At 36.9% G+C, this 24,652-nt stretch overlaps 1 protein-coding gene and 1 long non-coding RNA gene across 7 annotated transcripts in view; one reads left to right on the top strand and one right to left on the bottom strand.

The window, feature by feature from the left end:
* The window catches only part of LOC113080396 (ribosomal protein S6 kinase 2 alpha-like), a 57,260-nt gene that overhangs the window by 4,118 nt on the left and 28,490 nt on the right, over positions 1-24,652 (bottom strand). For 2 of the 6 annotated variants that reach the window (XM_026252565.1, XM_026252566.1), the window contains exons 1-12: positions 6,656-6,862; positions 4,431-4,547; positions 3,156-3,237; positions 2,391-2,471; positions 1,998-2,077; positions 1,812-1,918; positions 1,574-1,611; positions 1,326-1,468; positions 1,163-1,233; positions 631-719; positions 333-397; positions 134-236 (exon numbers count right to left, since the gene is read on the bottom strand). In XM_026252565.1, coding sequence (XP_026108350.1) covers positions 134-236; positions 333-397; positions 631-719; positions 1,163-1,233; positions 1,326-1,468; positions 1,574-1,611; positions 1,812-1,918; positions 1,998-2,077; positions 2,391-2,471; positions 3,156-3,237; positions 4,431-4,547; positions 6,656-6,829 — 1,150 coding nt within the window. In that variant the 5' untranslated portion in view covers positions 6,830-6,862. Of the gene's footprint in view, positions 1-133; positions 237-332; positions 398-630; positions 720-1,162; positions 1,234-1,325; positions 1,469-1,573; positions 1,612-1,811; positions 1,919-1,997; positions 2,078-2,390; positions 2,472-3,155; positions 3,238-4,430; positions 4,548-6,655; positions 6,863-7,893; positions 7,951-10,178; positions 10,313-24,652 lie in introns of those variants that run through there. The other 4 variants (XM_026252569.1, XM_026252567.1, XM_026252571.1 and 1 more) reach the window with 4 other exon arrangements.
* On the top strand, positions 2,484-7,887 carry LOC113080397 (uncharacterized). Its single transcript, XR_003281851.1, has 3 exons — positions 2,484-2,742; positions 6,849-7,041; positions 7,453-7,887. It is a non-coding gene; the product is annotated as an uncharacterized LOC113080397 (long non-coding RNA).

Genomic DNA, 24,652 nt, shown 5'->3' with positions numbered 1-24,652 from the left:
GGGTATTTTATTTTTAGGTGAACTATCTCTTTAAATTCCCTAGTAGTTTGTTTTGAATGCCATGGTCCAAAAAAATCTAACTGTCCACAAGCACTACTGAGACTAGTCACAGATCAGAGAAATGATCCCTCACCTTTGGGGGTACGAGAAGTGAACTCGGAGTCAAAGTAAAAGGTGTCGTCAGGTCTGGCCACTGCTGGCTTGAATGGAGGTTTTATTTCTTGTCTAAAGAGTTTCTGAAAATGATTTAAAAAATGTTTTTCACACTCAACCATTACTGAAGCCTTTAAAAGACATATTCCTTTAGATTGGGATAAATCTGAAGAACTTACATTCCAATCAATCGTGATAAAGAATGAATGGCGTTTGATTTCCTCAGCTCCGTCTGGATCAGATCCTGGTAACAGTTAATGTATGAAAAAGACTCTTAAAGGGGTCATATGATGCGATTTAAACTTTTACTTTCTCTTTGTTACAAGCTGACTGTTAATAGATATGATCCCTGAAGTTGCAAAGACTAATGTCTCAAAACCAAAGTGATATTCTTTATCCAAGTTAAAACTCCCCCCCCCCCCCCAAACGAAATTTAAAAAACAATATATAAAAACAAGCTGATTGTGTATATGTTACCCAGTCTGTTGGTGGGGTTCCTCTTGAACAGAGCTCTCAGTAAGCTCTGAGCCTCAGCGCTCAGGAACTGAGGCATCCCCAACCTCGCTCTGAGAAGAGAGCCGATTGATAATCAGGACTCAAAAACTGATTCATGTTCACAATGGTAAGATTTAAAAAATTTTCATAGTTCATAAATATCTTTTGTAATTAAGTGAAATTCCAAAACAACATTAATTTGACATAGAATTTTCATGACATTATAAATAACTTACTGTCATTTTTGATCAATTGAATGTCTCCTTGCCGAATAAAAGTATTCATTTAGTGCAGGAAAAGTCAACACTAATAGATAATTGTTGTTTAACAGCTTATATTATTTTTCTCCCAACAGCTTGCTAATAACAAATAAGGCAAACCAATAAAATGGTAAATTATGCTATGAAGACCTAATACCTAATTTATCCTAAATGCTTCATTTAAAAAAAACTATTTGACAGTATTATTTAAAGACTATGAGAAAAACTAAAATAAATGGATAATGGTTTCTCACTTCAGGATTAGATTCATTGTTTCTTTTCTGTCTTTTCCCTGGAATGGCAGAGAACCCGTAAGCATCTCAAACTGTATAAAGAGAAACCGAAAACAACCATTAAAGCAAAACATATTAGACAAAATATAACTGGTTTTTCTTTTCTTTCCCAATCTGTTCATACCATCAGTACCCCAAATGACCACCAGTCAGCGCTGTGGGTGTGACCCTGCCGGTTAACCACCTCCGGAGCCATGTACTCCACCGTCCCGCAAAACGAGTAAGCCTTCTTCTCATTGTCGATGGCCTCCTTACACAGTCCAAAATCTGAGAGAGAGAGAAAAACAACAACAACAACAAAAAAAAAAAAACAATTACACAAATTACCATGGCTAAATGTGTTTCCTTTGGTAAACCGGTGTTTTATTGTACCTGTGAGTTTGATATGTCCCTCTTCATCCAGGAGGATGCTAGAAAATAGAACACAGAAAATTTATTTATGTCAGTGCAGTGAGTCATGTTAAAATACAAATCTAAAGAATATCACACTCATACTTCACAGTAGCTAGCAGAATTCAACAAGTAACAGAATTCATGCAGTGTATGTGTTTACAAGGTCAAGATCTCCTCAATGAGATTACATTGTGTGTGTGTGTGTGTGGGTAAGTACTTCTCAGGTTTGAGATCTCTGTAGATGATGCCGATGCCGTGCAGGTGATCTAGACCCAGTGCCAGTTCAGCCAGATAAAACTTCACATCTTCTTCTGTAAACATCACCTGAACAGCAAAGAGATTATGTGAACACAAAGGAGATAAACGAGAGGATATTGGGATCATTGTTATGAGTATTATATACCTCTTTGGACAGCCTGGTGAACAGATCCCCTCCTCTGAGGAAGTCCAGAATCAGATAGAGTTTACCCTCCGTCTGAAAAGCTGAACACACCCACAGAAGTGCACTTATGACTAGTCTATCAACACTGAACTTAATATAATCTGTTAGTCATTTATAAGAAGCTCCCTCTGCTTCCTCTATAAGATAAGGCCTCGGTTAAGCAGGTAAAATGCAAGATTACAATGTTCAGTTATTAATCTAATAACACTGCAAACATTAAGTCTGTACTGTAAAAAAATAAAAATAAATAAACGTTTTATTCCATAACTATTCAGGAACACTGAATTAAAGTAATTTAACAATTCCTACTTAATAAAGGCTGCTTTTATGATACTTTAAATGGTGCTAACTCACCATAATGGAGTTTAACCACAAACGGATGGTTGACGTCTGCCAGGATGTTTCTCTCCATTTTAGTCCTCACACGATCCCTCACTGTGACAAGTACAATTTCACACAGGTTTTGAGGAAATATTTGGCCACACTCAACTTGGGCATGAAAACATTTTCTACTGCACGCGCCTGAAGCGGAAGTCTAAAACAGAAGTTAATGCGATAGCACATGTTTGTTTGTAGGAAGTGTTGTTACAGCTCTCATTAGATCTGTAAAGGGCTCTCTTTTTAGGAATTGAGAAGAAGGAGGAGGACAGAAGGAGAGATAGCTACTGAGATTTCCATGAACTGACACCTGGACCCAAAGCCTCAGGTTTGTAAGCATGGTGGGATTTTCTGTCATTGGGGTGAACACTAAACAAAACAGGAAGTAAGTGTACCCACAGAGCAGTTACCGTAATCTGTGATCTTGCTGACACTGACACAAATTCAGATACAGAGTGTAGGCAATCCGCCGAAATATTGTGTATACTGACACTGCAAATCCCATCCGATAGGTTTGACAATAGTATATGAAAATGGTATATTCATGATTGGTGTGATCCTCAGGGTTGGTTTCTGTGGTCACACAAAGACTGAGAGTGACGAGAGTAAAGAAAGAAAAACAGGCCAGGAGAACAATGCGAAATGAAAGTAGCTGTCGTTGTAGTGCTGTTTATGTAGCAAAGGAAGCTTGTGTGGTTTGTGGTGTGTGTTGGTGTGTGTGTGTTTACACTGATGCTGTACCTTTGAGTGTGGCCTTCCTCAGGACCTTCATGGCATAGAGCTGGTTATTGTCAGGAGGGGTTAACTTTCGTACTAAAAACACCTGTGCCCACACACACACGCACACAAAAAAACATGCTTTCACTCTACACCGTTATTAAACTGTTGTGCTAAAAATTTGACTCCGGTTAAGTCAGTTTTTAAAGGCAATGGTATATTTATTGCTATTAAACCCATTAAAAAAATCAAATAGTAAACGATGGTAGCACACCATCATGGGGCAACACATACTTCCCACTGGAAGTTTTAGTGAATTAAATGACTGGAAGAGAACTTGACTGAATTTTAATTCAAAGAAATTCAATGCCGGTAAGTGTAAATATTCACAGTGTACACAGGTCATTGCTAAATGTTGTCATATTTAATTAACAAAAAGGTCCTCGAATGTCTTGCCATTGAGATCAAGTACCATTCAGGATGGAATATCTTTGCAAGGAAAATAGAGCATTCTGGGAAATTATGTGTTCCCAGGTTTTTTTTTTTTTTTTTAATGCAGTACCACTCAAACGTTATGGATCAGTAAGATTGTTTAATATTTTGAAAAGTTTCTTATGCTCACCAATGCTGAATTAAATAAAATATTATGAAATATTGTTTCAATTTGATAAAACAGTTGTATTTTTTTATATTATATTGTGAGGAGCTGGGTGGGGCCGAGAGCCGTGGGAGGAGGAGGAGCTCCGGAAGGACAAAAGGATAAAAAAAAACACACACACACACACACACACACACACACACACACACACACACACATATATATATATATATATTTTTTTTTTTTTTTTTTTTTTTACATCTTACTGACCCCAAACCTTCAAAAAGTAGTAGTGCATATAAATAAATTAAAATGAAGCATAAATTTCAACAAAAATTATGATAAGCATTTGAACAGGAAACACTGGTTATTAAACATTTATACATCCCGAAATTCTGATTTGATACTGTTTTATTTGCTACATTAATTCAAAATCAGCTAATTAAATTCTCTATTTAATTCTTAATGGTGATACTGGCAAGGGCTGTGTGTAAGGGTGCATTACTGACTCCAAATTCATTCTCGTTTGCTCTTATTCAGAGCAGTAAAACCACAATCAACCCTCTGAACATCATTACAAAACCACTATCAGCTAGTCTTTGCTTCATAGTTCAAAGTCGACAAACACAAGATGTCAAAGAATTTGTGCAGTACAGAAGCATCTTCTTTTTAAATTTGGATGTTTCGGAGAGTCTCTTTACCTTTCCAAATGAGCCCTGCCCCAGCACTTTGAGCAGCTCGAACTGTGAGGGGTCCGCTTTCTCCGCCCCCTCCTTAACAACATGTGTGATGTTGATCTCTTTGATGTCACCATCCTCCTGCAACATAAGAGACAGAGATAGAATTTAACTACAAGACTACTCAGGATAGTTGGCATAAAACATACAGAGCTTAATTATTAAAGCTCAAAGCTGGCTTAAGTGCACAATCTCCCATGCAGGAGTAAAATTAACTTTAAGCAATAGAGTGGATTATCATGTACATATGTCACTGACTGGTGTTCGCTATTTCAAGATTGAATCAATACCACTGTCAATAACAAATATCTCCAGTGACCTAAACAACGTTATGAGAGCTGAATTAGACTCAGAGGGAGTTTCAAAGTGCCATCTGTAGGGATAGTTTATAAAAAATGCTTGTATATAATAATTATATCAGGGATTTTATCAGGGATCAGTTGCATGTATGTGCTTTGAATAGAACCTGCAATTTCTGTGGTTTCATCCATGACCGTTAAGATACCACCATCAATTATTTAATAGTTATTTTGCAAGTTTCAGCAGCAAGGGTGCAGTTGAGATAAGCGAGGCGAAGTTAATGCAATTTAATGCCACATAGAAAAACACTTTAAACCTATCATATGACTAGGAGTCTATCCTGTATTAAAGCTGATCAAAAGCATGACGGCTCTTCTAAAAGTAAATGAAGCTATGTGTCACATTTCCCCTGTGACCAGAGAGAAAGAGAGAGAGAGGTTAAACACGGGAAGTCGTGGCCTAATGGTTAGAGGGTTGGACTCCCAATCGAAGGGTTGTGGGTTCTAGTCCCGGGCCAGAAGGAATTGTGGGTGGGGGGAGTGCATGAACAGCTCTCTCTCCACCTTCAATACCACGACTTAGGTGCCCTTGAGCAAGGCATCGAACCCCCAACTGCTCCCCGGGCGCCGCAGCATAAATGGCTGCCCACTGCTCCCGGTGTGTGCTCACAGTGTGTGTGTGTGTGTTCACTGCTCTGTGTGTGTGCATTTCGGATGGGTTAAATGCAGAGCACAAATTCTGAGTATGGGTCACCATACTTGGCTGAATGTCACTTCACTTACTCACTTACTTACTTGTTTAGGAGGAAATGGTTAATGGTTGAATCAAAATTAAACACTGCATTTAAAGGACACAGTCCAATAAAAGCACACAAACACTGTTCACTAACACATCAAACCTAGTTAGACAAATATCAGAAAAACCACCTACTTGGACACAGCCTACAATGCTGACTAACTGACTAGGCCCTACTTCAACTCAAAATTACAATTCCGTCATAATTCAAAACCTATTCTGTGGAACACAAAAGACATTCTGAGAAACGTCGCAGTGGTTTTTTTATTCATACAATGGAAGTCAATGGTCACCAGAGCTGCTTAGTTCCCAATAACTTATGCTTTACAGAAGAGGTCATACATGTTTGAACATTTGTGAGGAAATGATGACAGAACTTTCATCTTTGGGTGATCTGTCAGCTTGTGGGAGATGCTACAGTTGATGTTTGTGTTATGTTCAGTTTTATAGTTTATATACACATTATCTCATTAAAAAGTCTACAGCGCGTGACAAATGCTAGTTCAGGTGGAAGATAGTAATTCAGTTTATGTTCACCAACTTTTCTGCACATTAATTAATTAAGCCCTGAGCTCAGATTAATTGCATTATCTATTTGCAGTTAACAAATCTTACGAAATAATATCACATGTTATTATTCTAATAACTTGTAATAATTTCACAATTTTTAACTCCAAAAGCAACTCAGTTTTATTTTTTGGGTGGCAATTTGTTGCATTTTTCAGTCAGCTGAAGTTCAAAAATGGAGGACTTCTGCACTTGACAGGTTTAAGGGTGCTGCTAACACTTGTCTCATAAAAAAGGGTAACAAACAGCCACACTGTTATTGTCACAGTGCTCTGAAGAACATTTCATAGCTGTTCTCCTACAAATGTACCTCATGAAAGATCCATATGATGCAAACTACAAAATTCAAGTAACAGACATCTGACAAAATCAAGTGTTTGACTTGTGTGGCCTTATTCAACAAAACAAACATACCATTTCATTTTAAAATACAACCACCCTAGAAACAAACGGCAAACAGCAACTCCTTTACAAACCAATGCCACTATACTGTGTGTGTGTGTGTGTGTGTGTGTGTGTGTACTGACCGTCCATGATGTATGTTCATCGGTTAAAGCAGCACTAGACTGAGCTGAGTTAGAGGTGCTGTTCGTCTCCTCACTGGACTGAGTGGTATTCACTAAATCCTTACTGTGCTGCCTCTTGAACAGGTAGAAAGTCAATAATTTACTGACTTTAAACTTCCTCTTCTCTTTCTCCATCTCTTCATCCCTCCTCTAGCCAGGGCATTCCACTGTTACCCCCATCTGCCTGCAGTCGGGGCAGCCATGGACAACAAAACTCATCCCAGAGAGGGAGTGAGCCGAGTGTGAGAGAGTACGGGGAGTCAGGGTGTGTGCTCTGCCCTACACGACAACTACAGTGAGGCACGCAGGAAGAGGAAGAAAGAGACGGAGACCAGAAAACAGAACTGGTGATAGAAAAAAAAAAACACACACACAGTCAGAGAGAGAGAGAGACAGAGATAGGAAGACAGGATGTGATGACAGCAATGTATGACAGATGGAAGAAATACATATACATAAATATACACATGCCTATATGTGTGTGTGTGTGTGTGCACATACACATACACACACACACACACACACACACACATACATACAATTTTTTTATTATATCATAAGTATTTTTTAGAAGATATTTTTATTAACATTGCTGACCCATTTATTTTATTATTATAGGTGTGATATGAAGAAAATAAATGTTAATATTGTATATATTTTATTTTATTTTTACTTTCTCTATATTTGTTTGTTACTAAATAACTCTGAAAAGCTAACATTACTTGTTCTATTTATTCTGTTAACATTTTTACTTTTAGAATGAATGAATGAAAAGAAACAACAGATGAAAGAACAACTGAATAAGAATGAGCAAGTGAACAAACAAAACGCAGCAAGAGAGGAAACAAACAAAAGAACAAACCAAAAGAAAAATGGCCGTTTCAGTCGGGTGGACACTAAAACGCTCATCCTGTCCTATAATGCCTTGCTGATTTCCCCTCTCAGTGTCCTCCTCCCTCACTGTCAACAGAGCTAAAATTACAGTGGTGCTTTGAAACATACAGGTTCTTCTTCTGACCCTGACCAGTCCAGCCTGATACTACAGGAGGAAGTCCTAATCAAAGAAACAACAATCACTTAGGACAGCCATTAAAGGTCCGTTTTTGGCATGTCCCAGAGCTCCTGAACCCGTGCTGACAGACAGTATGACAGAGCTCAAAGAAAAAAGCAAGTGGCAGCAGAAAGCTCAGAGATCTTACCTTCACATTGATACCAGCAAACTCTTTCTCTGCCCAGGTGATCTGTGAATTGTACTGCTAATGTGGGGTTGGGGAGGAAGAAGCAAACAAAGAGAAAATCAAACTAAGAACAAAATGAATATTTTCTTTACTCTTCCACCACTGTTCACCGATGAAGCACCTAAGAATCTTCTCTCCACCAATGTTTTGATAATTAAAGAGATAGCTCACCCAAAAATCTAAATCCTGTCAATAAAGTCAATGAAACACTGCAATTTGCAATGATAATTTTCCTCTTCAGTGGGTAGAACATTTGCTTTGTTCTGAAACAGGGACTTAAATTGATGCAATTCAATGAGGACGAGTCCACCTCATTAAGACGATCCAAGATCAACTGTTTTGTGCAGATTGGGGGATTGTATCATGAAGCCGGATTAGCTGGCTAGCCACGTAAGTTTCAGTTTAGTTTGCACCAATCCTGGGTTTTAGGTTTCATGAAAGTGGCTTGGCTTTTAGTGGTGTTCAATGCAATAGTAACTTACACTCCACAACAGGTTATGTTCTGGGTAAGAGATGTCAAATAGAAATTGGAACAATCAGATGTGAGCAAAGTGACGTGTAAAGCAAAAATGTGACATGTGTCAATACACAAATCATATGTAATATAAATAAGATGAAATAAGCTTTAAAATGACTACATGTGACCTTGCATGTTCTAGTCACTATCGCTATTTCTCATCAACCATATACACGAACTTCACAAGTTTCACTCGTGACTGCACGGATGGAGCAAGACAATTTCTTTTATTTGTCCTCTTTTATGGACAAGTACTTTCTTCAGTGTAAATGCATTTAAATTCCTCATTTTTTTATCTCTTAATCTTAACAAGAGAGTTTTGAATCTCGCTGGGTTTCTCGCGAGAAGTGAATCACTCTTGCTCTGTGTTGCAAGTCATGTGATTGGCTGTTTGCCACTGATTCACGTGCATGCACTCCACAAACTAAGGATCAAAGCCATAGTTTACAATGAAAGTTGATGATCAGTATGAAAGTACCAACAAAGCCGGATTGGAGTGGTTTGGTTTGGTTTTGTTCAACAACCATCACGGTACAGACCCAGGGTGCAATTGCTGTGCTCATATATGTGCCTAAACAAACCCAACTAAAGCCCAAAGTGCTGTCCTCATGACGCAATTTTCATCATCAGAAGTGTCTGCATGAATCCTAATTTTTGCATCCCAGCATGTGCCAAGCTCTCATATCAGTGCTCATCCGTGGTTGAGTATACAGTCAAACCTGTGTGGACGCAACAGTCAAAACACGGAAAGCAGAACACAGAGTATAACTGTGCCTTGAGGGGAAAACATGCCTCTGGTTCTGAAATAAATGCTCCAGCTAGGTGTGAAAAAACCTTAAGTCATTTGAGCTGAACTCACAAACCAAATCACTCAGATTAGCAAACTGGATCATATAAGAAATTTATTTATATGCTTTAAAAAAAAAGATTCATGTGAACTATCCCTTTAATTGGTGTAGTAAAGAACTAAATGGCCGTTTAGTGTTGAAACAAAAACACTATCAGTTGAAACTTCCTGTTTCAGCTGAGGGTGAGAGAAAAACTTCTCTAATATTCCTACTGCAGTCACTCTTGCATTCACCTGTGACCTTTAATACGCATGTGTAATAGAAATGCACTCTATATAAAACTTATTTTATGCATCACTTTACTTTCACTCTGCTTCAAAATGACCAGTACCACCACAACACAAGCGCCAAGAGGGAAAATAAGCACAAATAACATCTCCGTTGTCATTATTTTGTAATGGCAATCCATCTCTGTAAGCTCTATTGCTTACAGTTGAACTAAAATGATTCATGCTTCTGACAGAATTTTTAACTGGACAATTAATAATTGATATAAAAAAAAACAAAAAAAGAAAAAACACACCGGATTTAACACCTAATATATTTTTCGCAATGCTGAACAACCCACAAAGCTACAGGCTGCAGGGGTTTTTTGCATCGTAAACCAGACGTTTCCTGTTTCAGAAATGTTCAAACCAGTTCGGTCACACAGCAAAGTCATAGTGAAACAGCTTATAAATGAGGGACGTGCCCACAAAAAACATTAAGTTGAATTTGAAAAATAAAAACATCAAGTCACAAAAAAAGAGGATAATGCCCCATCTGGACCTCTCGTTCCTAACCACATCTGAATAGAGTGTGTTTCCTGGATCTCTCATCCTAAACAAACCCTTCTACCCCACTTCCCTCGATTCCCTCAGGTAAAGGACAAGAACACTTGCCTGTTGCATTCGTGGCTTGGTGCGGAATATATGCCTCCACATCTCCACTCTGACCCATGTCACTAAGAACAGAGGATTCAGCAAGGGCTGTCTGTCACAGGGCTCTCTGTCTGTCTCTCTCTCACGCACAGACCTTTTGAGTCATTCGAAATGGGGAAATGTCAAAAACGTAAGGGACAGTCGGGTGATGCATATTTATATGAGGGGACCAGGCAGGAAATGGTGAAACTTTAAAACGACAAAAACGACATGTCAACCTGAGTCACACAATTCCTTTCTTGGTATTGAGGGTCCTTGTGTTTCAATTGGTCAAGCATGCTGCTGGCCAAACTGAAGTCATGGGTTCAATTCCCTAAAATTGCACTGTAATTCACTACATATAAAAACATACTCTAAGCCTCTTACGCTCACTGAGAATGCATTTATTAGATAAAAAATACAGTAAAAGTTGTAATATTGGGAAATATTTCATTTTGAATGCAGTTTAATGTAGTTTAAAATTAAATTCATTAAAAACAAGAACTTCTTTAATTAGGTGCTCAATCTAATAAATATTCATGACCCTTTACCAGCACACTGAATGCTTCGGGACTTCGCATGGATGTTCACACCTTCCCGACTCACCCGCCAGTAAAAAAAAAAAAATTAAAATAAAAAAAGTGATGATAGTAGTCAAACAGTCCCCACAGCTTCAGCCCTACAACAAGCCTGACACCTTCACTACTCGGCCTCCAAAACCATCTGAATGCAAGTTGCAACAGTTACAGCTCTGCATGTGTTGCTAAGCAGCGAGTGCTGCAGTGTGTCGTTTTGAGAGCTGCACACGACTCGTCTCTTTGTGTGGCCACCTGTTGCAATGGATTTGCAGAACTGCTCATTCTGAACAAAAACGCACATGCAGCTGGTGTGTGAGTGGAAGCAATGTGCATTGGTCACACCAATCAGCTGCTAAAGGGCTTGAAGAGGCTTAAGAATTAATTGGCAAACATGAAGTGGGAAAAAACAGTTTGAGTCTCTTTGATCAGTGAAAGGAGTTTATGAATATGTATGCCACCCTCATTAACTGAGCCAATAAACATGAGATTCTAATGAGTAGAGAATAGTCTGGTTGGGCTGGTGGACAGTAGCTGAGCACTTCATGGTTTTAGAGTCTCTGAGAAGGATGCATTGTTCTGGAGTCTCTTAATTTGGAACCAGGGAATGGGTGCGGATGCAGGATACTATTCCTGTAGACAGCCACTTGAGGGCAGTGCATGTACAGTATTGTTCAAAATAATAGCAGTACAATGTGACTAACCAGAATAATCAAGGTTTTTAGTATATTTTTTATTGCTACGTGGCAAACAAGTTACCAGTAGGTTCAGTAGATTGTCAGAAAACAAACAAGACCCAGCATTCATGATATGCACGCTCTTAAGGCTGTGCAATTGGGCAATTAGTTGAAAGGGGTGTGTTCAAAAAAATAGCAGTGTCTACCTTTGACTGTACAAACTCAAAACTATTTTGTACAAACATTTTTTTTTTCTGGGATTTAGCAATCCTGTGAATCACTAAACTAATATTTAGTTGTATGACCACAGTTTTTTAAAACTGCTTGACATCTGTGTGGCATGGAGTCAACCAACTTGTGGCACCTCTCAGCTGTTATTCCACTCCATGATTCTTTAACAACATTCCACAATTCATTCACATTTCTTGGTTTTGCTTCAGAAACAGCATTTTTGATATCACCCCACAAGTTCTCAATTGGATTAAGGTCTGGAGATTGGGCTGGCCACTCCATAACATTAATTTTGTTGGTTTGGAACCAAGACTTTGCCCGTTTACTAGTGTGTTTTGGGTCATTGTCTTGTTGAAACAACCATTTCAAGGGCATGTCCTCTTCAGCATAGGGCAACATGACCTCTTCAAGTATTTTAACATATGCAAACTGATCCATGATCCCTGGTATGCGATAAATAGGCCCAACACCATAGTAGGAGAAACATGCCCATATCATGATGCTTGCACCTCCATGCTTCACTGTCTTCACTGTGTACTGTGGCTTGAATTCAGAGTTTGGGGGTCGTCTCACAAACTGCCTGTGGCCCTTGGACCCAAAAAGAACAATTTTACTCTCATCAGTCCACAAAATGTTCCTCCATTTCTCTTTAGGCCAGTTGATGTGTTCTTTGGCAAATTGTAACCTCTTCTGCACATGCCTTTTTTTTAACAGAGGGACTTTGCGGGGGATTCTTGAAAATAGATTAGCTTCACACAGACGTCTTCTAACTGTCACAGTACTTACAGGTAACTCCAGACTGTCTTTGATCATCCTGGAGGTGATCATTGGCTGAGCCTTTGCCATTCTGGTTATTCTTCTATCCATTTTGATGGTTGTCTTCCGTTTTCTTCCACGTCTCTCTGGTTTTGCTCTCCATTTTAAGGCATTGGAGATCATTTTAGCTGAACAGCCTATCATTTTTTCCACCTCTTTATAGGTTTTCCCCTCTCTAATCAACTTTTTAATCAAAGTACGCTGTTCTTCTGACAAAATGTCTTGAACGACCCATTTTCCTCAGCTTTCAAATGCATGTTCAACAAGTGTTGGCTTCATCCTTAAATAGGGGCCACCTGATTCACACCTGTTTCTTCACAAAATTGATGACCTCAGTGATTGAATGCCACACTGCTATTTTTTTGAACACACCCCTTTCAACTAATTCAACTAATTGCCCAATTGCACAGCCTTAAGAGCGTGCATATCATGAATGCTGGGTCTCATTTGTTTTCCGACAATCTACTGAACCTACTGGTAACTTGTTTGCCACGTAGCAATAAAAAAAATATACGAAAAACCTTGATTATTCTGGTTAGTCACATTGTACTGCTATTATTTTGAACAATACTGTATGTGTGGTTTAAGCATCATTAATATGTAAATTTCTAAATGTAAAAACATTCTGCTGTGTAAAAAGAAAAGAAAAAGTAAAGAAGCACTGCATCTTCTTTCAAAATTTGCACCCCAAAATGAAAATTTTATTTTTATCTGCTAACCCCCAGGGCATCTAAGATGTAGATGACTTTTGGCGCTTTTCTCTGCGTGGTACAGCATGGCTTCACTCAGGTTCATGATGGGCATCATTCAATCCTTCGCTGGCTGTGCTGATTTAAATCTAGTGGTTCTTTAGTGTTTGTGTCGCAAGTTCAGTGACGTAGGTAGTGAAGATCCTCTACGGCCAATCAGTGATCAGCAGAGTTTACACGTCAATGTATAGTCACAAGCTGCAAGGTTTACTTTGGTTTTGTTTGTGTATGGTATTTTTTTGTTGTTGTTTTATTTTATATTTTAGCCATGATTCCCATCCACTTGGATTATATGACTAACAGACTGCAACGGTTTGAGTTCAATATCTCAGTTTGTGTTCTACTGAAGAAACACTCACCTACATCTTGGATGCCCTGGGGGTAAGCAGATAAACATAAAATGTACATTTATGGGTGCATTTTGGGTGCAATTTGGTTCTCTCTCATTATTTGACTTAGTGGAAGCATATACAGGCTAAAGAAGAGCGGTGCAAGAATTGAGCCTTGTGGGACTCCACATGTCATGGACGTCCACTTAGACTTAAAGGGGAATGGTTAAAATCTGATCTAAACCCCAGTCTTCAGCAAATTCAGTCTGAACAAGCATCTGTAACCCGATGAGCAGCTAACTCAGTAAATCTTATTACTGTCAGAGACTTTTTTGCATATAAAATGTACAGATACACTCACATTTATCTAAATAATCATTAAAGATGAACATTAAGTTTTATTAAGATTTAATCTGTCCACTGAAAATGTTCTTCTGCCTCAAGTGTAAAGTGCTGAGAATCAAACAAACCTTAGGGTTGCTCTGAACATACTGGGGAGGTTCCTGTTATCAGATCCCCGTTTGCTGTCATTCTGTGATTCCGGTTGCTTTCCTACACAAACACCAGTGCTTTAGGTACAAGGCTGTTCGATCACATTATTTAACTACATAAATCACAATTAACCTCTTTTTAACAGTGCTGTCAAATGATTAATCGCATCTAAAATAAAAGTAAAAATAACAAACACATACATGTATATATTTAAGAAAAATGTGTTATGTTTATATATTAAATATATTTATATTTTATATAATTTATATGAAATATAATATAAATATATACATGTAAATGCATGTAAATATTTTCTAAATATATGCTGTATGTGTGTCTTTATACTGTATATGCCTAATAAATATACACAGCAAACACACATATCATGTAAACAAAAACTTTTATTTTGGATGCAATTAATCATGATTAATCATTTGACAGCACTTTAACTTCTGAGTAATGGCATATGAATAATCCCCTATCGGATATTGATTCTATCTTGACTTCTGTTTCTGCTGTGATCATTGTAAAATCAAGACAATAAAACAACAACAAAAATGTAAAACAAAAAAATATGAATCTTCAATTCGATTGAGTTTACTTCTTCATATCATAGGATATGATATGTTAAACATCTCTGTGAGGTTCATATTTCTTGATATTTCTTGATGGCATGATGTCTGTCTTACAAAAAAAAAAAAAATTAATTCCATGCAAATCAGATAAATGTGAGGACTGGAAAGTGCAGATGAACCTAACCTTACAGCTTAAGTGAACAGCCTGTCTGACACAGAATACTGAATCATAATAGGCTGTTAAAATGTAAATAAATTCAGAGAGTTTGGAGTGAGTCATGTCAAGTCTGGAAGGGCTAAATACCATTTCTAACAGAAGAAGAGATAACTCAATTTTCTCAAACTCAAATATTCAAGATTTGGGGGAGACTGAATATGCCATGGAATAATCATATTGGTCAACCACTGATCTAATGTCTATACATAATATATGTGCTTACAACATATGTATCAATGTGCTTTATATAAGTGCTCTGTAAATGTATTTATTCATGATGGGGAAAAAACGTGTCTGATTATCAGATTAGAATGGTATTCAAACAAATCTATAACTGAATCACATATATAACTGAATCACGCCCTCTGTTTAACCTCTTTGATTTGGGCACAATTTTCTCATTTTAAATTCTAACTTCTAACTGATCAGCACTCCATTATACTCTATTTCTTCTGGTCAAATGTACAGTCTCAACCCTTGTGAGATCAATTTGAGAAAAGGTCCATTAAGACAGTGATTCCAAACCGATTCCAAAGGCTTTGCTAAAATACAAAAACTAAAATTAAGACTAAAAACAAAAGTCACTAGGATCTTCATTAGGAAAGATGAACTAATATATTTTTTACTTTTATCACAGTATGTAACCGCTTTCAGTTCTTATAAGAATATACAAACACTCCAATTTCCAGTGTACGCTGTCGTAAGAAATGCAAATGACACAGAAAGAAAACTAAATGTAAAAGAAACAAAAAGTTAAGTTCACTTACAGTAAAACATATTTGTATATTATATCACTATTATTTTTACTACTACTACTACTACTAATAATAATAACACTAAACTATAATGTCATGTAATGTAATGTAATATATATGCTTTTAGTATAATCATTGAAATAATGGCCACTTTAAAATCAATGATTAAGCTAAATGATATAATTTAAATATAAAATGAGATTAAATACTGTATGCAAAAAAATTACAAAAAAGAAAGGTTGCTAAACCTGCTTTTATTTAGAATTTAAATAACTGGATATAGCAAATTAAGGTGACAAACCCTTTAGACAAATTTTAAGTACGTTTATACATACTTTTCTCTATTGCGTCAAGCTACAAAGTCCAGAATATTATTATTACAACTACTATTTTATTTTTATTTTTTTTAAATACATCAGTAGAGGAGGTGCAGAGGGTTTCAATCAGTGTTTAATTACTAAACCAGTAATTGCATCGCTTCAGACAATGACAAAATGCCATCTCTAGAATCTAGTGTCTGAGATTTGTGAATGAGCTATACTAGTCAGGTGTGGATGGAAGATTAGGGTTGTGTGTGTGTGTGTGTGAGGGGAGTCATTGTAGTGATGAGAAGGAGCAGAGTAACCATGGAAAATGCTGTCAGGATGAAGACAGATACGTTTCAAACAGATAATCTATCAGATTAGGACAACATGGACCTAACTGGTTAAACTCATTTTGTAAGAACACAGCTGGCGTTCGTTACACCTGTGCAAGACAAAAAAACAGATCACCTTAATACCTACGTCACACACGGACTCTTGACAGAAATATTTGAAGATGTGACGTTTGCTTACGCACATACGCAAACCCAGACAGAACTGATTGACACACACACACACACACACACACACACACACACACAGCACAAGAGCACAGCTCCCCCAAACACACCATCACTATTATATATATATATATATATATATATATATATATATATATATATATATATATATATATATATAAAGTTAAAATGTATTACTGTTCCTCAATCTGACAACATTAGGAATGTGGATACATTCTGGCTTGAAGGGTTAAACATGGCTAAGAACGCTCCACATGTTTTGATTATGGCTGGGAGTACAGGGCGCACAGGGTGATCAGGCGCATGTAAGAGGGAGTTGCATTCAGAATCTGTAAAGAGTTTTAGATCAATAACATCATTCAGCTAAAAGTCATTTAGGTTTTCTGTGAAGTGAATGAGATTTACACATGTGATAGAATACAGACACATCAGCGTCGATTCTGTGACTCACTGCAATATTGACTTTGCAATATTGAATCAACACAGCTAGCACAGCAAGTCATAGTTAACCAAAGCACAACCTTACAATAACAACCAATAATTCAAACAATATCTGGTGTTATTATGCTTCCACACCCCAGTACAGACAGTGCCATAAAGGGTAATGATTAATCCACCTGAAACCTTTGGCTTTGACCAGGGTGATCTGAGAGTAGAAAAACAGAGGAGAAGAGGGGATGAAACAGACTTTGTAAAGCAGGGGTGTCGTGTCTTCAGAGAGGACAGTAGTCTAAGAGCTCAGGTGGAGATAAATCGTGATACGTTCGCACCTGAAATGAGTGTCTGAAAGTCAACCAGGAGCAGCAGCTTTCTGAGCTGTTAAACAATTGATGGATGTTAAGTAGAGATGGGCATCTTCAAGCCTGGCCGACTTTTCTCATTTCTACAGGCCTGTTGATAAATTGAACAGAGATGTTCCATTGAACATGAGAGTGAGAGATAGAGCCTGAGAGGAAATCGTAAACTCCATGCTGCATTAAATGGACAGTAGCCACTAGCCATGTTAAAAATTTTTAAATCAAATTTGTACAGGCATTTTCTATAAATTGTTGAACGTGTCAATAAAATCCCCTTATACTAGACAATGAGGTGATTATTTTAAATACACATAAAAATGGGGGGGGGGTTGGGGGTTTGGTTAAATATCTTGTTTAGTCATGAAACTAAATGACACCAGCTGAAAGGTCCTTGATGCAATCTGCTGACTAACACATCATAACTACATGGCACAAGCTGATTGGTCTGTTCTGTATCTGCAGCTAAATGAGTTTGTTTTAGTAACATTTAAATAGTCTGGTTTCAGTATTTACTATAAGCAAGTCTTGACAAGCCGAAATACATTAACATTGTCATATTCATCACATGCTAAACTATTCCATTGTCATAATTGAGTTAAATTAATGTTGTAAAAAATTGCAAATGGTTTAACATTGCATTATGTGGAATTTTATGGTTTTTGGGAAAAATGCCATTACATATTACATTCTATATTATTTTCTAAATGTTTATTGCATTATTTTGCTGGTGTGTGTTGCCCTGATGGTGTTTTGTTTTCCTGTATTTGGCCCTGTGCAATGTCTATATGCAAACATTGGCCATGGAGAGGCCACTTACAATGAACTCTGCTTCATCGTGTAGCTTTTGATTGTACCATCAGTATTATTATTATAGTTATCAGCACATTAAGGTAAAATGCATATTTTGGAAGGGTCAGTAATTTGGTATAATAACATTATGTGACTCAAATAATTAAATATACTGTATGGTTGAAAGTTGTAAAATATGCATACATCCCAGAGACACAGTAACAGTTTTTATACAGTAAATTTAATGGGATAATTTTTACAATGTAATGAATTTATTGTTAAATACACGATAGCTAATAAAACTAACAGAATTAAAGGCATTTATTTCTTCCTAAAACAGACTACACAAACTACATGCTGTTTTTCTGGTTTTGAACAAGATCACTCCTGATTGGTCAGTGACATGGTACAACCCTAAAGAGAACACTTTTTATTATCTCATTAGCAGTCAAAAATGCAGCTTGGCAGAAAAATAACCACTTCCATTCTGCCTCTGCCCTTTCTCCTCTTGAAAATAAACTGGAAACTTCTTAGAAACCACAAACAGTTTAATCTTGCCCTAATAATATGCTGTCTCACGAAACAGCATCTCTGAAATATACATTTCTTTACAGTATTATGTTGACTGAACTGAACCTATGCAAGGCCAAGACACACAGCAGGAAACCTTGAGCCTCTGAGCAGAGATTTGTTTGCCGTTTTGGTCCGACAGTGACAGCAGGGTCAGGAGGAGGTTCACGCTTCGGGCCAGACAGCTGTGGAAAAAAAAAACTAGCTTTAACATCTACAGACGTCTGAATCTATTTCTGCCTCCATACACCATCTGTCCTGCATTAATCTGCTCATATGGATCTTATGCAGCCAAAAACAAATATAAAAAACATCTAACAGCAAAACCTAATGAACAAAACAAACCTCTTGCATTGAAAATGTGCATTTATTATTGGAAAAGAATAGACAAAAACAAAACAATGACAGTTGCTAACAAAGCAATACGGTGAGTCAAATGAGATTACGGTATAACAGAGACTCAACTGACTAGGTAAATTTTCTGAAGCCATACGATAAATTCATGTGAGGAACAGGCTAAAATTTAAAGGGGACATAACACACACAGTTTCTGCCAATCACATTTTAATATTGAGTACCTTGAGAGTAGTATTACATCCTTCATATCTCAGAAGAGTCTTTAATTTTATCAGATTTATGAAAAAAATATACAGCTTTACACTTCACTCCGAGCTCCTGGAGGTATGCCGTGGGCGGAGCTAAATCAATCAATGGCCTGCAAATGTGACCAGAGTTATGGCAGATCATGCAGATTAAGTAGATAATAAACATGAAATCTACTTAAGGTCTGTTAGGCTAAAACCACTGCAGGCTGAGGCTGAGCCATCATTAGCTGATTGGGCAACAAGTGCTTTTTCCATGCAGCAATCCAATTGAGACCAAATTTATACAAGAAGTCTCAGCATAAACATATTAATGTTTAATCCAGATGCAACTGCAGTCGTGACAGTGAGTCATATAATAAACTAATAACACAAAATAACTCTGAAAGAGAATATTTAAACAGTACAAGAGGCTGTATGAGAAAAAAAACTAAGATAACTAGGCTACTGGAGAGAACGAGAGAGAAAGAAAGGAAGTGATCAAAGAGGAGTGTTTCTTTTGCTTTGTGGACATCAGTAGCTGGATGATTCTCTTTTTTTTGATGACTCTGCAGCGTCTGTGTGAATCACCACGAATGGTGAAGAACAGTGTGTGCCAACAAGATGTGTTTAAAAACACACACACTTTCACTGATCTCTCCATCACACATTTGGAAGGTGCTCAATTGCCTGGTTTTAAAATAATATAGTATGAAATGTTTGTAAATGAATAATTGAGCATCTCATGATGAGTCCTGCATGTGATGTTGAGCTTTTTAAAGAATAAGTACTCAAAGCATTATAGCAGACATCTGCAAGGTTTACCTTACATTTATTCACTTGACAGCCATTTTTATATTAAGGCTTTATCTACAGTGATTTATACTCATTTTAAACAGTTTGGGGTCAGCAAGTTTTTTTTTTGTTTTAATTAATAATTTTATTCAGCAAGGAGATATTAAATAGATCAAAAGTTAAAGACCATTACACGGTTACAAAAATGTATATTTGTAAATATATATATTTTTAAATCTACTTACATTAGGCAGCACAATTTTTTTAACACTGATTATAATAAACATTTCTTGAGCAGCAAGTCAGCATTAAAGAATGATTTCTGAAGGATCATGTGACACTAAAGACTGGAGTAATGCCTGCTGAAAACATTAGAAATAAAGTACATTTTATTAAATCACAAAACAATTACTTTACATTTAATAATACATCACAATATTGCTGTTTTGCTATATTTATGATTAAATAAATGCAACCTGGATGAGTATAAGGAACGTCTTTGAAACCCTTAAAAAACTAAACTTACAGACCACAATCTTTTGAACAGTAGTGTAGATTGATTTCGAAGCATACAGTATATTGTCTCACTTTGTATGTTCTCTGGGGATCAAACCCATCATCCTGGAGTTTTTTAGCACTTTAACATTGAACTACAGGAGCCTCCAGTTAGGTTTATGGAATCAATAAACTCAATATAAATTAATAATGATGTTCCTCAAATATCTACATTGTATCAGGAGGCAAACAAACAAAATCAGATGGATAAACTGTAACATTCAATCCGAACTTGCTCACATTAAAAGCAAATATCAAGATTTATAAATAACACTTATTTATTATACAAAACACTTTTACACATTCAACACACAACCGTAACCATCTAGATTTCTCTAACATATTACGCCACTTACTGCACTAACCTTTTCCCCTTCTATTAATTTGTCTCCAACTCATTCCCTGTGGAAATCAACCTAAAACCCATGAAAAAAAAATGCGTAAATGAGAAAAGTGATAGAAGGTGTAAGAAATCTGTTTGAATCAGATTAGTTCACTCAAGTATTCTGCACTGCATTCAGACAAATGAACTGATGATGCACACGCAGCACAGAACACACTGGCATGATGTCACACAAGATGATGTCATCCTGCTGGGAGAGAGGGAGAAATCCTCACACCATGCTAATGATATGGGTAAAATGTGCCAGCAATTTTGCCGCAGTGCATAAGTGGGGCAAAGATGCCAGTGTATTAAAAAAAAAAATAATTATCCAGTCCTAAGAGTGAGATACAACACAAATAGTACAAATAACCTGACAGAAAGAGAGAAAAGACACAGGGAAAAACGTGTAAGAGTAGTAAGAAAGAGCAGATCATATTTTTCCTGTGTTCGCAGTGCTGAGTAATAGTACAAAAGTATCTCATGCCAAACGTGTCTAAAATGACTAGTTTGAGAGCAGAGCATATGCAGGTGTCAGCACATCACTGCTGGCAACAATATGAATCGACACTGAGCCAAGTCGCTCAACACAAGAAAACATATCATTTCTTTAACTGAAGGCACTTTTAGTCTGTGCATGGGAAGTGTGTTTTAAGAGAGTTTATTTTCCACTTTTGACACTGATTATTAATGTTGGGGGAAAAAAATGAACAAAATAAATAAAAATGTTTTGTGCCTGGGGAGAGGGAACCTTCAACCTGGGAGAGTGCAGAATTCAATATGCAAGCATTTTCAACAGATTCCTTCCTCACTGACTCATGTTGACATCTCCAATTGTCCACTGCATTCACATGAGTGAGAATTTTTTATGCAATTTCAATTATTCTCACATTTTAATATATCTCAACAGTCAGACAGGATTTGATTTCATAGTGTACTTTATAGACATCTGACCATATCATGAATTTGGGGGCATTTTTTAGCCAAGTAGCCACCAATCATTTCTAACCCTGATCTGCACTGTTTTCATACATGGCCTCTCTGCAAACCAACTGACGGAAATCCGCTGTAGATCACTCTTAGCATGCAAGCATGTGACAGCCTGAGAAATGTATAGATGAAGGAGCATAATTCAGAGTGAGAGTGAAAGACTCATGAGAGATATAAAAAAAATCTGCACTGCAGTCAGATCTTCCTCAGATTAAATACACTGAACATGTTTGTGACAATAAAAGATCTCCCACAACAGCTCTTAATAAGAACAGTATGAGCTAATTTGTTTCATATTTTGGATTAAATCAGGCTTACTATGGAGTCAGATGATTTTTGGACATTTTCTTCCACTTTCAAGAATAATTAACTTGATAATGATCACAGGCTTACATACTGTATCTGAAAAACGAGTCTCAAGCTGACTTTACACAGCCAAATTAAAGCTGCTCTGGGGTGCATGTGCATTTCCCGTACAACAATGTAACTCGCTGATTACTGATACTGATTAACCAGTCAATGCATTGTTGTTGAAACGAACTAGCTAGTTACGACTGTTTCCAGAACACGGTCACATCTCCGTCGTTTGAACCACATTAGTTCAACAACATAGGGCCATTGTTAATGACATCACAAGCATGTGGTGGAGGAATAAATTCCACTATTTAACCGATTAGACATCTCATAAGATGTTGCTGTATTGAACATGGCACCTGATGACTAATTTACCATGTTTTGTTCCCTGTGATTTTTCTTTATTATTTATTTAGAACCAAGAACCAAGAGAAAACATTACCATCTCCAGCCGCAAGAGGGCGCTCTATGTTTTCAGTGTAGACTACAGGAACACTGAGCAGCATAGAGCGCCCTCTCGTGGCTGTAGACGGTAATGTTTTCTCTTGGTTCATGTCAAATTAATTTTGATAAATAAGTCGCACCTGACTATAAGTCGCAGCACCAGCCAAACAATGAAAAAAAGTGTGACTTATAGTACGGAAAATATGGTACATTTATTCATTTAGCTGACGCTTTTATCCAAAGCAACTTACAATTGCTATATATGTCAGAGGTTGCACGCCTCTGGAGCAACTAGATATAACGTGTGTGCATCATTCAGCACTCCATCCGTTGTTGTAAATAATGATAAATATTTATTTTTATTAATTGTTTTATTCAAATACGGTCTAATTGTGCCTTATTTACTATGAAACTTTTTCAAACTAAACTTGCTTACACGTCTTGAATTATATTTTTATCACGGATGAAAAATGTTTTGTTTTACATCAAAATTAAGAAAAACTGAATGTTCTACTTGCTTTACTATGCGAAATCCAAATCAACACCAAATTTGCCTTAAAAAGCAATGCAAGATCTCCTAACCGAAGATCACTTGATCACAATTGGAAATCACTTCAATGAAGTGACTATCGCATGTTCCCTTCACTAACAGACTTCTGGAAGGGCCTTACAGTACGTTTGGAACGTCCCTACACATGGCATCCCCCTCCCAATGTACCCCTCAAGGGTGCAAAAAAGCCGCTTGGAATTCACCATACATATTCATGGAGTTAACACTATAACCACTGATCTATATTATAGATCAGTGACTATAACACTTTTTCCCAACTTGTTATGGTGGTTACTGCCCTTCCCTTAAGGCTGAATATATATACCTGATGACATCAGACTACCATTAAAATCCTTTATTTTCTTCTTTAAATTCCATTATAGAGCAGTTCCTCATTCTGTTCATGTTTTCCCTTGTCTCAGGTTATCTTTCAGAGCAGGACCTGAGTGTTTGCCCTCCTTGGAGGCAGCTGATGATGCTGGAATGTAAAACATCTCCTCTCGAAGGCAAGTACGAGCAGATTCTGTTAAACAGAGCATGATCACATACACACACAGACTGTTCTGGAGTCACAGCAGGACATGGTATGAACTCCGACTGCTTGAAGGTCATTTCAAAATGTATCATAATTGCAACAGGAACACACACACTGGGTGTGAGGATGGTAGGTGATTTTTCATTTTCAAGGGAACAATTACTCAGACTGAGTGAGTGAGTGTGACCTGTACTGACAGTGAACATACAAACACAAACATAGCATTAACTTACTCTACTGAACCCCAGCTTGCCTGAAGTGTCACCATGGTTACACTTTACCGTGGATACACAACATATACATACACTTTGTCATAGATCCAAACCACAAATACATAAAATGCTCTGCCCACATTCCAGCTTGATTCCAATATCAAGGTCTATTGTTCTGCTATATACTGAAACATGTTCCTGTGGTGCTTTAAGAAAGGACAGAATTATTACACAATGACTCTATCAGATGGTAACATCACTGAAAACACTATGTTACCTGATATTTACATGATAAGTATTACTATGGTATAAGTAAAAAAACATTTTATCAGTGACTGGAATTTTATTTGATCAATTTTATTTTATCAGATAAAATGATGAAACATAATAAAATACCATGTTTTTGTACGAGTACCAAATCTGTGCACTTTGCAAATAACATCAGTTTTTTTTTTTACTTTATGATGATTCCTAGAAAATAAAAGCAGCTATGTATTTTTCATATATAATGCTCCATATGTGCTTACAAGTGACTAAAGTGCTCTTTTTCTAAAATGTTATTTTTTAATGTTATTTAAAACATTTAAAATGTTTGTTTAAGATTTAGGCCCAATCCCAATTCTATTTTATACCCCTTCCCCT

The sequence above is a fragment of the Carassius auratus genome, unplaced genomic scaffold, assembly GCF_003368295.1.
Source record: "Carassius auratus strain Wakin unplaced genomic scaffold, ASM336829v1 scaf_tig00031193, whole genome shotgun sequence".
NCBI classification, from domain to species: domain Eukaryota; kingdom Metazoa; phylum Chordata; class Actinopteri; order Cypriniformes; family Cyprinidae; genus Carassius; species Carassius auratus.
This window is presented reverse-complemented; position numbering and strand designations above follow the sequence as displayed.